The 16,126-nt window shown below is 50.0% G+C and overlaps 1 protein-coding gene across 1 annotated transcript in view; it reads right to left on the bottom strand.

Annotated features, from left to right (window-relative positions):
* LOC139172885 (scavenger receptor class F member 2-like) overlaps positions 1–16,126 on the bottom strand; it is a 74,641-nt gene that overhangs the window by 36,441 nt on the left and 22,074 nt on the right. Inside the window, 5 exon segments of the mRNA XM_070762169.1 lie at positions 809–937; positions 2,645–2,863; positions 5,807–6,126; positions 6,128–6,327; positions 11,180–11,281. Coding sequence (XP_070618270.1) covers positions 809–937; positions 2,645–2,863; positions 5,807–6,126; positions 6,128–6,327; positions 11,180–11,281 — 970 coding nt within the window.

The following is a 16,126-nucleotide window of genomic DNA, read 5'->3' as shown; positions in this document are numbered from 1 at the left end:
TGCAAACTCAGGGTTAAAAGTAACACAGGAGTCGAGTCTCATTTAGAGCCAGCTTTCCTTCCGGGTCCGGGAAGTGTGCCAAACTCCGTCTTTATCTACATTCCTTAGATAACACCCATTCATTTACTCAAAACATATGCATTAGCTCACCAAAAACTTTTTCTACCACAACAATCCAGCACAGATTGTCTTTTTGAGGCAGAAATCATGATTTTAGAACTTTGTTTCAAGCACACCGCAGCTTCTCGTCTCTTCCATAGAACAGACATTGAGGTCCCACGCCCTATTTCTCACAACCCCATTCCTTTATATTGCCTGGAAGTGACATCACACCTCAAAGAGCTAAGGCTGTAAATTAATACCTTTTACTCTGGATCTCCTCTCGCCTTCTGGCCACCCTTCTATAGTGAGGATTTGTCCAATTGTTTTCCACTAACATGTCTTCCCCACTGTCTGACTGGGACCAATCTCCCAATGTCACATCAGCCCCTCAGGCTCTCCCCAGTCACTTTCTGCCTCATTCTCACTCTCAGCTTCCTCTGGCAGCCCCCCTGGCCTAGGCTACCCAGAGGGGCCTGACTCTTCCTTTTCAGAATCATACATGACCTGAGTTGGGCCAGGAGCACTTACAACAGTTACAAGTCAGAAACATAAAACTTTTCAGGTGTAAGAAAAGCGTATATTCCATGTTGCTTTTGCAAGACCACCGATGTTTTTCAGCTTCCTTGGCTAAGCTCAGCCTTGCCCAGGCCTCTAGGGGTGGGATGAGGGGAGGGGGGTTGAGTCTTCTCATGTGATGGTCACTTACAATGTCCCATGGAACCCGGCCTGGCAGAGGCACCTCCCGGTCTCAAAGTGGCACTCCCCTTTAAAACAGCTGCTGCAGACGAAGGCACAGTTCTCGCCATACGTCCCGTTGCGGCATTTGGTCTCGCACCTGGAGAAAAGGGTAGCAAGAGAAACGCAGGTTAGCAGAGATAGGAAGAGATCTTACCTGGAGGCTCAGTGGTTGACTTTGGGGTGCTGGCTGCAGGAGCACAGAGTACTGTGCACACAGCTCTGGTTCTCTTGTGTGTGAACGCATGCGTCCCAGCGTGCTTTTTCATCTGGGCATGCGCAGGAAGCAAAAATGCACTGAAATCTCATTAGGAGATGCGTGTGAGATTTTGGCGATTCTTTGCTTCCACACATGCGCAAAAGCAAAAAAACAGCAAAATCTCTCTCATGTGCGCATCCCTTCACAAGATATAGCTATAGCCCTACTCCACTCAAGGTCAACAATATTATCTGTCTGTCCGTCCGTCCGTCCGTCCATCCATCCGTCCGTCCATCCATCCATCCATCCATCCATCCATCCATCCATCCATCCATCCATCCATCCATCCATCCATTATAGAATCCCACAATATAATACAGTCACCTATCACTCATCCACTCCTCTAACACACTACTGGCTGGAACAAGATGTTATTGCTCAACAGCCCCAGGTCTGCAGGCAAAACTGAGTTTTTCAAAAGGCCAGGAGGATGGGGACAGTACGAATCTCCAAGGGAGCAGTTGATTCCAGAGGGCCAGGGCCACCACAGAGAAGGCCCTTCCCCTAGGACCCACCAGCCTCCACTGCTTAGCTGACGGGATCTTGAGGAGGCTGACTCTGTGGGATCTGACCAGCCGCTGGGACACATGAGGCAAAAGATGGTCCTTTAAGTATCTGGGAGCGCAGATAACTAGCAATCTGAACTAGTCTCTCCACAGGTCATCCTTAGTGAAGTGTGCAAGACGGTGTCTGTATTCCCTGCATCGGATGAGGAGAGCACATCTTTCTCCTTATCTCCTGGCCACTTTTTACAGAGGCACAATTGGAGAGCGTTTTAACCACACCTGCTTGGTTTGGTGGCAGCAGCACCTCAGATAGAAAGCCCATACAGAGAGTGGTGAAGACAGTCAAGAAGATTATTGGAAGCTGGCTTCCTGTTATTCATGCCTGACCAAGGGGCTGGACTAGAAGATCTCCAAGGTCCCTTCCAGCTTAATTCTAATTCTAATTCTAATTCAATTCTAATTCTTCTAATTTTAATTCTTCTAATTCTAATTCTAATAATTCTAATTCTTCTAATTCTAATTCAATTCTAATTCTAATTCTAATTCTAATAATTTTAATTCTTCTAATTCTAATTCAATTCTAATTCTAATTCTTCTAATTTTAATTCTTCTAATTCTAATTCTAATAATTCTAATTCTTCTAATTCTAATTCTTCTAATTCTAATTCTTCTAATTCTAATTCTAATAATTCTAATTCTTCTAATTCTAATTCTTCTAACTCTAATTCTTCTAATTCTAATTCGACGGCCCCCCTTGAATAATGGATCTGGCAATTTGGGCTAAGAGAACCATCTTCTGAAGCAGCAGCAATGGATTACTCTGGGATCAAATAAAGGCTGAGGGTTCCCTTGAGATAGTAATCTAAAACCCAAAACACACATATAAATCCAATAAATAAATAAAATAAATAAATAAATAAATATGTTGAATGTGTCACATGTGTGCAACCCCAAGGGCTGCAAACGGAAGATGCCCCAAAAGGTCAGAGATGGGATACTATCAAGCACAATATTCATTACTCAGGGACCATCAGGTACTCACCTGTCTCCGATCCAGCCTGGATTGCAGTGGGAACACTTGCCGTTGATATGGTTGCAGGTGTGGCCATCCTTACAGGGAGGGCAGATCTGCTCACAGCCCTCTCCGTAAAACCCTGAGGAGCAGATCTGGTCACACTTGGTGCCGTTCCAACCGGCTTCGCAGGCCAGGCAACGGCCATCTACAATGGTACATGGCTGCAGCTCCTTGCATTGACCACACCTACGGAGATGGAGCAGAAAGTGTGTGAAGGCCAAGGGCCAGGAAGCAACCTGTTGTGACCTGTTGGTTGCTATCCCCTCCAGCAGCCGAATCAGATAAGGTGGTGGCATGGGAGTCAGGGTCAGCCTCAAGGAAACCTGAGATCTCCAAGGGGGAAGAAGCAGTAATGGGCAGCCAAAATTTTTACTGCCACACTGTGGGTGTGGCTTATTTTGTGGGTGTGTCTTGATGGTCACGTGCCTGCTTAGGAGTGGCTTGTCAGCCATGTGACCAGGTGGGAGTGGCTTGAATGATCATCATTGTTCAAGTGAACTGTTATTGCTGCACGATGCCTTTTCATCTCAGCTGTGGGCAGAGTGAGGGCTTTGCGAGGGGAAAAAGACCTCAGCCCAGACTGCTTTGGCATGGCGTGGCTCTCCTGGCCTTGGGAGGTGGCCACATGAGGGTGGAGGGGAGCTGGGCAGGAGAGAGGGAAGCTCGTCCGAGGCCAGGAAGGAGGAAAGAGGAAAAAAGCGAGGAGCGCACAGCAGCAGCAGCAGGGGAAAAAAGGAGAGCCGAGTCGAGACCAGTAATTCAGGAAGTTACTGCCGCTGTTCAGCTGGAGCTGTGCATGCAGCTTCATTTCTGCCAGTGGAACTGCCTTCCACCCCATCCTACCTGCTGCCCACCCCTGGGAAGAGGGGATGGAATTGGCAGAGAGAGAGGGAGAGGCAGACCCTGGGCCATTCATCAGCCCTCAGATCAAGGCAGGTGGAGGTGGCTGATGAGGAAGAGGAGGAACAGCTGGGTCCTGTGCCTGATGCACAGAAGGCAGAAGAGAGGAGAGCAGAGGAAATCTATGGACTGGTCCTTGGGACAGAAGAGCCACGGCTGCTAGCAAAGCCCCACTCTAGCTCAGAGGATAAAAGGCAGGGGGCGGAGGTGAATAGATGTGGCAGACAACTGTATTCATCTCCCCTGCCAGACAGACTTGTTAGCCTGCTGTGTTTGCAAAAACAAACTTTTTACTGGGGTTGCTTTTTCTCCTAATAAAGGAATGGTTGATTAATTACAGAGGGTTTGTTGTGTTTGGAGAGCTGGGTCATATTTACTGAACAAAAGAATAATACAGATGGGAGGGACCTACTCCAAACCTCTACTAAAATAGGAGATCTTATACCAGTGGTGGCGAACCTTTTTTTCCCTTGGGTGCCCAAAGTGTGTTCTCAAAGGCTATTGCACACACGCAAGGGCCCACACCCATAATTCAATGCCTCCACCCAATCAGAGACTAAAACAGGAGAAGAATGGTTGCAGGGTTATTATACTGTCCTGTCCCCCCTCCATGCCTGCGTGCACGATCCCCCTGCTGTAGCCTGCTATGTGTGTGAGAGAAACTGTTTGCTGGTACTGGTGGCACTCCTCCTAAACAAATCGTTTAATTTAACTAGAGAGGGTTTGTCACGTTAGGGAGTCAGGTCAGAACACTACTATGCAGGAAGCACCAGCTCATTTCTGCCTTAGCAGGCATTCTGCCACTCACTCTTCCCCAATTTTTTTTAAAGGAAGGGATTCTTCTCAATCCAAAGATAAACTTTAGCCTAGTGCAGGCAGTCCCGGAATTATAACCATTCATTTAGTGACTGTTCAAAGTTGCAACGGCGTTGAAAAAAATGACATGACCATGCTCACACTTATAACCATTGCAAGAGTTACCACTTCTTCTTTCTGATCCTTCTCAACTGCTCCTGCTGGCCCCTCATCCTTCTCACCCGAGCATTCAGGATCAGGTCCCTCATTTCCTTGTCCTCAGATCCTGGCAAATCCTCAGTTGGGGGATCTATAGCCTCTGTAGGCTCCTCACACCCAGACTCTCCCTCTTCCTCTGGCTCGCTCTCTGACTCCTCCAGCAGCTACACAGGCCAGCCATGCCCAGATGGCCCCAGCTCAAAGTCCGTGGCCAGAGAGCCTGGCTGCTAGCCAACCACAACACTGCCCAACTCCCAAAGGACTCTGGGCAGTGTACAACACAATGTCATCTTAAAAACAATTTTAAAAAACTGTTATGCCGGGCTCATGTTACGAGCCCCAGTGAAGTCAGGAATGTAAATTCAAACACACACACACACTGATGCAGAACAGTTTATCAAAGAAAAATAGGGTGCACACGCACTTTAAACGAAGCAAATGAGCTCAAACACAGAGCTCAATAACAGATTTTGCCAGCTGTGAGAATAAAACAAACCAAAGCAGATAGAATCAGCTGTGAAAAACATCACAGCCAAAACCTCTTTTAGTCACTCCAGAAGTTTTTATTTAACTGTGAAATCTCCCCAAGAGTAATAATCAGGAATAAAGTTCAAACACGACATCCTTATCCAAACGGATAATCTCCCACACACCCTCTCAGTGATACTGACAATTTATCAGCAGCCCCATTAGCCTAATTGCTCCAGCCACAGGTGTCCTCCCTTATCTTCTATAATACTTGTGCAGTTGTTCCCTTCTCGTCATAAACCTGCGCCTGCGAGCATTTATTAATCCACCTTCCTCTGAGTCTGATGATGACTCACTAATGGTGTCATTAACTAATGGGCTGCCTGCCTCACTGTCCGATCCTGCTTCACTCCCAGAGTCTGCCCTTGACACAGAATCTTCACTGTCTGAAGCTGTTGGCAGTAAAACCAGAGAACTTGAGGATTCTCCCAAACCAACATGCACAATCCTCGGAGCAGGAGCCTGCCCAGAGCCAATACAACACCTACCATGTTAAAACCCCTTAATAAGACATTCTCACTTTTTGAGGCCGGAACAGAAAGATGTATCAATTGCTCAATGGCCTGTCGGCAGAGTCAGGTCCTTTAAGGCTTTCTGATGCACCCGCAAAGGTAAGCAACCCACCCCTGCTGCCCTCCCTCTCCAAAACCCTGGGAGTTGGGAACATTCCAAGGGGCCCCTGCTTACCGTCGCCTGCAACCTTGTCCGTAGAAGCCGGCCGGACAGGGCTCGCGGCAGAACTTGCCCCGGTAGCCTAGCTCGCAGGTGCAGGTCCCATCCACCTGGTTGCACTTCCCCATGTGACACTGGCAGTAACGGTCGCAGCGTGGGCCGAAGGTGCGGCTGCGGCACTGGCAGCGCCCCGTGAACTGCTCGCAGGGTGAGGTGCTGCAGGCACATTGGTTGTTGCATGTGCGCCCCCACCAGCCCGGCTGGCAGAGGCAGAGTCCCGTCTTCTGGTCACATTGGGAGTTGAGGCTGCAGTAGCAGGCGCTGGCACACTGGGGGGCCCCACCAATTCGGCTCGCAGGAACACTTGCCCGTCTTCTGGTCACACTTGCCGTGTTTGCACAAGCAGACGTTCTCGCAGCGCGGGCCCCAGCGGTTGGCGTTGCATGTGCACTGCCCCGTCACATCCTCACACTGCCCGTTGGGGTAGCAGTTGCATAGCTCCTTGCAATCCGGACCCCAGAAGAGGCGGGGACACTCTGCGGGGGGACAATGGGAGCAGGTGAGCATTCTGGAGGGTCTCGCTTGCCGTTTAGACTGATAGAGCGCTTTACGGTGCTTTACAGCCCTCTCTCAGTGGTTTGCAGAGTCAGACTATTGCCTCCCCAACCATCTGGGTCTTCATTTTATCGACCTCGGAAGGATGGAAGGATGAGTCAACCTGGAGCAGATCAGAATTGAACTGCTGGCAGTGGGCGGAGTTAGCCTGCAATACTGCATTCTGACCATTTTGCACAGAAAGGAAGAGAGGGAGGGAGGGAGGAAGGAAGGATAGCAACTGAATTTAGACTTATATACCACTACATAGTACTGTTTCCTCTAAGCTGTACAGGCGCGCGCCTGCACAGCCATTAGGAACCCTCCACACAGAAACCTTTGAAGTGGTGCAAAGCCACGCAGTCCCGGATCGCTCACTTCTTCTTGCCTAAGATCGCTATGGGTAACAATGCTGTGTAGTGGTATATAAGTCTAAATGCAGTTGCTATCCTTCCTTCCTTTCTCCCTCCCTCTCTCTCTCCCTTCCTTCCTTTCTTCCTTCCTTCTTTTCTGCTGGCCAGAGAAGCGAGCAATCCGGGACTACGTGACTCTGCACTGCAACAATGACAACAATAATGGCGCCGTGGCGGCCTTCAAGCATGGCCCTTTGTGGCGCCCCACCACCTGTTCCTGCAGGGGAGGTCGGGAGCGCTACTGGGAGGCAGAGGCAGTGCGGGGCTGGGTGCTGTGGATGCTGGGGAGAGAGAAGGGGTGGACGTGGCTGCTGCCACTTAGCTGGACAGCCGGACAGGGCGGAGGCGACAGTGGAGTCTGGCCCTGGGGCCATGCGGGGCTGATCATCCAGGGGGCCGCAGACCGGCAAGCTGCCCTCCGCTCTCTCTCCACTCTCTCTCTCTGTTGCCGGCGTGGTGTACGAGAGAGAAAGAGAGAGAGAGAAAAAAAGGAGGGGGGGAGAGAGAAAGAAAGCAGGAAAGAGATAGAAAGAGAGTGTGAGAGAAAGAAAGGAAGAGAGAGAGAAAAAAGGAGAGGAAGAGAGAGAGAAGAAAGGAGGAGAGAGAAAGAGCTAACAAGAGAGAGAGAGAGAGAAAGCAAGAGAGACAGAGAACAAGAGACAGAGCAAGAGAGAAAGGGAGAGGGAGAGAGAAAGAGTGAGAAAAAGAGAGAGGAAGAGTGAGAAAGAGAGAGAGAAAGAGGGGGGGAGAGAGAAAGAGAGAGATAGCAAGAGAGAGAAAGAGAGAGAAAGAAAGGAGAGAGAAAGAGAGTGAGTGAGAGAGAAAGAAAACAGGAGAGAGAGAGAGAGAGAGAGAGAAAAGGAGAGAGAAAGAAGTGAAAGCAAAAAGGGGAGAAAAAAGAGAAATGAGAAATATTTATTTGTTTGTTTATTTATTTATTTATTTATATATTTTTTACTTCTGTGTTGCCCAGTCCCGAAGGGACTGCCGCTCAGACACTATACTTTTCTACCCACACTGAAAAAAAATTAGAGGGAACATTGCTACACAGTGTTTTACAGCCCTCTCTAAGCGGTTTACAGAGTCAGCCTCTTGCCCCCAACAATCTAGGTCAACCTTGAGCTGGTCAAGATTGAACTTCTGATAATGGCAGAGAAGGGAGGGAGGGAGGAGAGCAACTTCACAGTGCTTTCCAGCTGTCTCTAAGCAGTTTACAGAGTCAGCCTCTTGCCCCCAACAATCAGAGTCCTCATTTTGCCCATCTCAGAAGGATAGAAGGCTGAGTCAACATTAAGCCTGGTGAGATTAAAATGCCAAATTGCAGGCAACTGGCAGTCTGCAGTACTGCATTCTAACCGCTTTGCACCATGGATGGATGGATGGATGGATGGATGGATGGATGGATGGATGGATGGAAGGAAGGAAGGAAGGATAGCATCTTGACTGCTGAGAAGCCCACAAGGAGCACCCAAAAACAAGGTTAAAAAGACAATACAGTGGTACCTCAAGATACGAACTTAATTGGTGCCTGGAGGAGGTTCGTAAGGTGAAAAGTTGGTAAGATGAAACATTGTTTCCCATAGGAATCAATGGAAAAGCAATTAATGCGTGCAAGCCCAAAACTCAGAAACCGGGAAGCCGGCCGCCACCACCAAAGGAGGCTTGAGCCTCCCTTTGCCCCACGCTGCTTCGCCCTGCCTGTTGTCCTGGGTGAAGTGCTGGGGGGAGGGAGTCAGTAAGGTCCTCCTGCTCCCCTCCCCAGCCAAAAACACAAAGACAGGCAGGGCGGAGCAGCGTGGAGCAAAGGGAGGCTGAAACCGGCGGCGGCTTCAGCTTCCCATTGCTCCGCGGGAGCGGCAGACCGCCTTTGTATTTTTGGCTGGGGGGGAAGCAGGAGGCGCAGGATCGGGCCGGCGGCGGGCGCGCCGCGAGGTAGCAGGTCAGCATCCTGGGCGGCTGGGCGGCGGGCGAGGAGGCACGGCCGAGCGGACCTGGCTCCGGCTCCGGCTAGACCTCCAGCGAGAATGGGGCGGGCAGTGGGCGCGGCGGCAGCGGTAGCAGCGAGGGTGCATCCGATTCGGGGCTGGCGGCCCCCGACGCAGTGGGGAACATCGGCGCGGGAGGCAGGAGAGGACCGGGCGACTGGAGCAGCAGCGCGGCTTCTTTTTGCCTGGGAGGGAAGGTGAAATGCCGGCGGCTCTAGCAGCTGCTACGAGCGGCATTTCACCTTCCCTCCCAGGCAAAAAGATGCCGGGGAGAGGGGCACGCCTTCCGCCTGGGAAGTCCGGCCCCATCATCCCAGAATGCCGGCAACTTTTTGCCTGGGAGAGAAAGTGAAATGCCGCTCGTAGCAGCTGCTACGAGCGGCATTTCACCTTCCCTCCCAGGCAAAAAGATGCCGGGGAGAGGGGCACGCCTTCCGCCTGGGAAGTCCGGCCCCATCATCCCAGAATACCGGCATCTTTTTGCCTGGGAGAGAAAGTGAAATGCCGCTCGTAGCAGCTGCTACGAGCGGCACTTCACCTTCCCTCCCAGGCAAAAAGATGCCGGGGAGAGGGGCACGCCTTCCGCCTGGGAAGTCCGGCCCCATCATCCCAGAATGCCGGCAACTTTTTGCCTGGGAGAGAAAGTGAAATGCCGCTCGTAGCAGCTGCTATGAGAGGCATTTCACCTTCCCTCCCAGGCAAAAAGATGCCGGGGAGAGGGGCACACCTTCCACCTGGGAAGTCCGGCCCCATCATCCCAGAATGCCAGCAACTTTTTGCCTGGGAGAGAAAGTGAAATGCCGCTCGTAGCAGCTGCTATGAGCGGCATTTCACAGCCGGGCTGGGGGGCTTCCCAGCAACCTCCCGAACCCCGAACTTCCGGGTTCGGGGTTGGGGGGTGCTGGCAAGCCCCCCAGGCTGGCTGCGACCTGTTAAAACACCCGCGCCGCTTCGCTGCTGTCTCCTGAAGCCGAACGCTAAAGCCGAAGTTCCGCGTTCGGCTTCGGGAGACAGCTGCGAAGTGGCGCGGGTGTTTTAAAAGGTCGCAGCCGGCCTGGGGGGCTTGCCACCACCCCCCGAACCTGGGTTCGGGGTTCGGGGTGGTGCTGGCAAGCCCCCCAGGCTGGCTGCGACCTTTTAAAAAACCCGCGCCGCTTCGCAGCTGTCTCCTGAAGCCGAACGCTAAAGCCGAACTTCCGCGTTCGGCTTGGGGAGACAGCTGCGAAGCGGCGCGGGTGTTTTAAAAGGTCGCAGCTGGCCTTGGGGGGCTTGCCACCCCCCCAAACCCAGGTTCGGGATGGTGGTGGCAAGCCCCCCAGGCCGGCTGCGACCTTTTAAAACACCCGCGCCGCATCGCAGCTGTCTCCTGAAGCCGAACGCTAAAGCCGAACTTCCGCGTTCGGCTTCGGGAGACAGCTGCGAAGCGGCGCGGGTGTTTTAAAAGGTCGCAGCCGGCCTGGGGGGCTTGCCACCACCACCCCGAACCCGGGTTCGGGGTTCGGGGTGGTGGTGGCAAGCCCCCCAGGCCGGCTGTGACCTTTTAAAAACACCCGTGCCGCTTCGCAGCTGTCTCCTGAAGCCGAATGCTAAAGCCGAACTTCCGTGTTCGGCTTCGGGAGACAGCTGCAAAGCGGCGCAGGTGTTTTAAAAGGTCACAGCCGGCCTGGGGGCCTTGCCACCCCCCCCGAACCCGGGTTCGGGGTTCAGGGGGGTGCTGGCAAGCCCCCCAGGCCGGCTGCGACCTTTTAAAACACCCGCGCCGCTTCGCAGCTGTCTCCTGAAGCCGAACGCTAAAGCCGAACTTCTGCATTCGGCTTCGGGAGACAGCTGCGAAGCGGCGCGGGTGTTTTAAAAGGTCGCAGACGGCCTGGGGGGCTTCCCAGCAACCTCCCGAACCGAACCCGGGGTTCAGCAAAATTTTGCCTCTTCTTACGAACTTTGTTCGAGTTACGAACCGGCGTTCGGGAGGCTTCTGGGAAGCCCCGCCGCCCGGCTGTTACCTTTTAAAACAGCCGCGCGGCTTCCCAGCAGTCTCCGAACGCCGGTTCGTAACTCAAAAAAAGTTCGTAAGAAGAGGCAAAATTTTTCTGAACCCCGGGTTCGTATCACGAGTTGTTCGTAAGACCAGGGGTTCGTATCTTGAGGTACCACTGTATATTAAATAACGAAATAATGACCATCATCTTCAATGCCTTCCCCTCCCCCATTTATCTTCTCTGCCAGACAGCTGGGAATTCTCAAGTCCATAACTTTCTGGATGCTGAGGGTGGGCGGGAACTTTGGCTTGGTGTTTCTGGCCCCTGATGGTCCCCTTTCCCTGGGGTGGGGGCCCTTGCAGATGTTTCCTCCCCACCCACCCACCCACCCCCCAGTCCGGAGCATGCTCCCAGGCTTACTGGTTTCGCAGTTGGCTCCAAAATAGCCATGGCGACAGCGACATTCGTTGGGCCTCACGCACACCTCGTTGTTGGTACAGGTGAAGTTGCCTTCGCAGACGGCTGTAGGGGGAAGAAAAGAGAAGGTGAGCGATCCTGTTTTGCTGGCTGAGGAACTCTGGGAACCGAAGTCCACAAGGAACTCTGGGAACTGAAGTCCACAAGGAACTCTGGGAACTGAAGTCCACAAGGAACTCTGGGAACTGAAGTCCACAAGGAACTCTGGGAATTTCACTGGCCGCTTGATCCTTTCTGGGGAAATTCTGGGGAAATTCTTCGGTGGTCCTTGTTAGCATTCCACACTAAGCAATGTTTGAATACCGAACTTCAAACATAGACTCTGTGGTTGTTTAGGCAAGAACACAGACCAATATAGTAAAGGTATAAATATTATTCACAATATATACAATATTGTTAATATTACACACTAACCATAATGCAATCCATAGACCTTTGATTAGCACACAGCAATATCTTATATTATTGGCACACAGCAGTATTAGCACACAGCAAATACATTTACCATTTAGCACACAGCAATATATTCTCTTATTAGCACACAGCAACACCATTTAGCACACAGCAATATAGTAATTTATTAGCACACATCAATATCTTAGCACACAACAATAGCTTAGCACACAGCAATATTAAACACACAATAATATCTTAGCACACAGATTATTAGCACAAAGCAATACTTTAGCATACAGCAAAACCTAGCACACAGCAATATTACAAGCATTATCAAGACTAACCAGCATATATACACCAACAACCAACAATACCAATATACTGTAATACAATACAATGCAACAGAAAGCAACACATCTGCCTCCCTTATATGGCTAATTGCAGCCTAGCTCTTAAAGTAACATTATACTATTTCCTCCAAACATACATTGCTGGTTAGTTTATACATTGAAAACCCAACCAGTACATTACGTAGTACTGACAGTCCTTGACTTACAACCACAATGGACTCCAAAATTTATGTCTGCTAGGTGAGAAATTTGCTAAGGGAGCTTGGCCTCATTTTTATCACCTTGCTTGCCACCATTGTCAAGCGAATGTTAAGCACTTGTTCAGTTAGTTTGTCCATACTACGTACTGTACTGGTTGGGTTTTCAATATATGAACTAACCAGCAATTTATGTTTGGATGAAATAGTATAATACTGTATTACTTTAAGGGCTAGGCAGCAATAATGTTACTTTAAGAGCAAGGCTGCAATTATCCATATAAGGGAGACAGAGTCTACTGAGAGGGGCGGCATACAAATCTAATTAATAATAATAATAATAATAATAATAATAATAATAATAATAATAATAATAATAATAGTAATAATGTGTTGCTCTCTGTTGCTTTGCTTTTGGGTTCTGCTGCATTGTATTAGGTTGTATTGTATTGTTAGTTGTGGGTGTCTATATGCTGCTTAGTATTTATATGTACTTGCTCTGTGCTAATAATATAAGACATTCCTGTGTGCTAATAAGAGAATACCGGTATACTATATTGCTGTGTGCTAAATGGTCTATGTACTTGCTCTGTGCTAATACTATAAAGTATTGCTGTGTGCTAATAAGAGAATATACTATATTTCTGTGTGCTAAACAGTATATGTACTTGCTGTGTGTTAATAATATATTATCTAGGTCTCCAGCAGTCGGGTTTCAGGCCTGGTTACAGCACGGAAACTGCTTTGGTCGCGTTGATGGATGATCTCTGGCGGGCCCGGGACAGGGGTTTATCCTCTGTCCTGGTGCTTCTTGACCTGTCAGCGGCTTTCGATACCATCGACCATAGTATCCTTCTGCGCCGGCTGGAGGGGTTGGGAGTGGGAGGCACTGTTCTTCAGTGGTTCTCCTTCTACCTCTCCGGTCGGTCGCAGTCGGTGTTACTGGGGGATCAGAGGTCGACCCTGAGGTCTCTCCCTTGTCGGTCATCTTCCCCCTGCTATTTAATATCTACATGAAACCGCTGGGCGAGATCATCCAAGGGCTGGGGTGAGATATCATCAGTACGCTGATGATACCCAGCTTTACATTTCCACCCCATGTCCAGTCAATGAAGCAGTGGAAGTGATGTGCCGGTGCCTGGAGGCTGTTGGGGCCTGGATGGGTGTCAACAGACTCAAACTCAACCCTGATAAGACGGAGTGGCTGTGGGTTTTGCCTCCCAAAGACAATTCCATCTGTCCGTCCATCACCCTGGGGGGGGAAATATTGACCCACTCGGAGAGGGTCCGCAACTTGGGCGTCCTCCTCGATCCACTGCTCACATTAGAGAAACATCTTTCAGCTGTGGCGAGGGGGGCGTTTGCCCAGGTTCACCTGGAGCACCAGTTGCGGCCCTATTTGGACCGGGAGTCACTGCTCACAGTCACTCATGCCCTCATCACCTCGAGGTTCGACTACTGTAATGCCCTCTACATGGGGCTACCTTTGAAAAGTGTTTGGAAACTTCAGATCGTGCAGAATGCAGCTGCGAGAGCAATTATGGGCTTCTCTAAGTATGCCCATATTACTCCAACACTCCGCAGTCTGCATTGGTTGCCGATCAGTTTCCGGTCACAATTCAAAGTGTTGGTTATAACCTATAAAGCCCTTCATGGCACCGGACCAGAATATATTCGGGACTGCCTTCTGCCGCACGAATCCCAGCGACCGGTTAGGTCCCACAGAGTGGGCCTTCTCCGGGTCCTGTCAACAAAACAATGTCGCTTGGCGGGGCCCAGGGGAAAAGCCTTCTCTGTGGCAGCCCCGACCCTCTGGAATCAACTTCCCCCGGAGGTTAGAATTGCCCCCACCCTCCTTGCCTTTCGTAAGCTCCTTAAAACCCACCTCTGTCATCAGGCATGGGGGAATTGAGACATTCTTTCCCCCTAAGCCTTTATAATTTATGCATGGTATGTTTGTTTGTATGGATGTTTAGTTTTATAATAAGGGTATTTTAGTTGTTTTTAGTATTGGATTTGCATGATGTTTTTTAATACTGTTGTTAGCCGCTCCGAGTCTACGGAGAGGGACGGCATACAAATCCAACAAACAAACAAACAAACAAATAAATAAACAAACAAACAAACAAACAAACAAATAAATAAATAATATTGTTGTGTGCTAAATGGTCTATGTACTGACTGTATATGCTGGTTAATCTATTGTATACCTTGTGAATAATACCTTTTCTATATTGGTCTGTGTTCTTGGCTGAACAACCACCGCTGCCACATATACTCTGTTTGAAGTTCAGTATTCTAACGTTGGTTTGCCCAGTGTGGAATGCTAACATAGTTAAACCAGTCATTAAATGAATCTGTTTTCTGAGCTGACTTTGCTGCTGAGAAACGGATGGGGAAAAGAGACAGAATGGCAGTCCCAGATTAAAGGCAACGCAGCACTGGTGGCACCACGGGTGGTATTCAGCCAGTTCAGTCCGGTTCTATTTGTTCACCTTTTTGAGGCTAGGTGCATGCATGGAAGGCTCGTGTGCAATTAAGGTGCATGTACAGTTGGCCACGCGCAAGTGTGGAGATGGCGGCATGTGCTCAAATTTGCAAACCGGTCGGGAAGGGAAGTGAAAACCATCTGCGGGTGGCACAATGCCTGCCAGAGGGAAGGCAGTATACTTACTTGGTCGATGAGTGGAGAGAGCAGCTCCCTGGCGCATGGCGGGCAGCCTCTGTCAGTCGAGGACGCATGCAAAGGAGGAGTTAGGGAAGTGGTTAGTGCGTCCATGGGGGATTTTGGGGAGGATTAGGTGGTTATTATCCAGATTTTCTAACTGGGGAGGGAGGATAGTACAGTCCCACCCAGACACATTACATGCACTTACTCCAGAATCAACCAGGACCATGTCAAGCCATACAATTAATTAATCAATCAATCAGTCAGTCAGTCAGTCAGTCAGTCAGTCAGTCAGTCAGTCAGTCAGTCAGTCAGTCAGTCAGTCAGTCAGTCAGTCCGTCCGTCCGTCCATCCATCCATCCATCCATCCATCCATTCATTCATTCATTCATTCATTCATTCATTCATTCATTCATTCGACTTCTGTGCCTCCCAATCCTGAAGGACTCAGAGTGGCTTACAACAAAATATAAAAAAGGCAGTTAACAATAAAAAGAAGTCCAATATAAATTAAAATAATAACCACAGTAAGAAAAACTCACAACTTGGTAATCCAATCAACACAACCTACTGTTCAACACGATTTGGCCATGAAAGATGTAAATTCATGGCCCCCAGGCCTGCTGGCAAAGCCAGGTCTTTGTAGCCTTTCGGAAGGCCAACAAGGTGGGAGAAGTATGGACATCGGAGGGGGGGGTTGGTTCCTTAAATTTGGGGCAGCCACAGAGAAGGCCCTCCTTTGTGGCCCCGCCAATCTGCATTGCTTAGTCGATGGGACCTGGAGGAGGCCAACTCTGTGTGCTCTTATTGATCTCTGGGAGGTATGTGGCAGGAGACAGTCGCGTAAATAGTCTGGCCCTGAGCCATGTAGGGATTTATAGGTAATAACCAACATCTTAAATTGTGACCAGAGACTAAGAGGAAGTCAGTGCAGCATGCGGAGCAAAGGTGTTATATGGGTGTAACCCATGACAGCAAAGGTGTTATATGGGTATTATATGGGTGTAACCCATGACAGCTGGTGCAGCTGCATTCTGTGTTGGTAATGACCAAGTGTTGGTAATGACCTATAAAGCCCTACATGACATCGGACCAGAATACGTATGGGACCGCCTTCTGCCGTACGAATCCCAGTGGCTGATTAGGTCCCACAGAGTTGGCCTTCTCCGGGTTCTGTCAAATAAACAATGTCGTCTGGTGGGACCTAGGGGAAGAGCCTTCTCTGTGGCAGCCCCGTCCCTCTGGAATCAACTCCCCCCAGGGATTCAAATTGCCTCCA

Source organism: Erythrolamprus reginae, chromosome 10, assembly GCF_031021105.1.
Source record: "Erythrolamprus reginae isolate rEryReg1 chromosome 10, rEryReg1.hap1, whole genome shotgun sequence".
Classification (NCBI taxonomy): Eukaryota; Metazoa; Chordata; class Lepidosauria; order Squamata; family Dipsadidae; genus Erythrolamprus; species Erythrolamprus reginae.
This window is presented reverse-complemented; position numbering and strand designations above follow the sequence as displayed.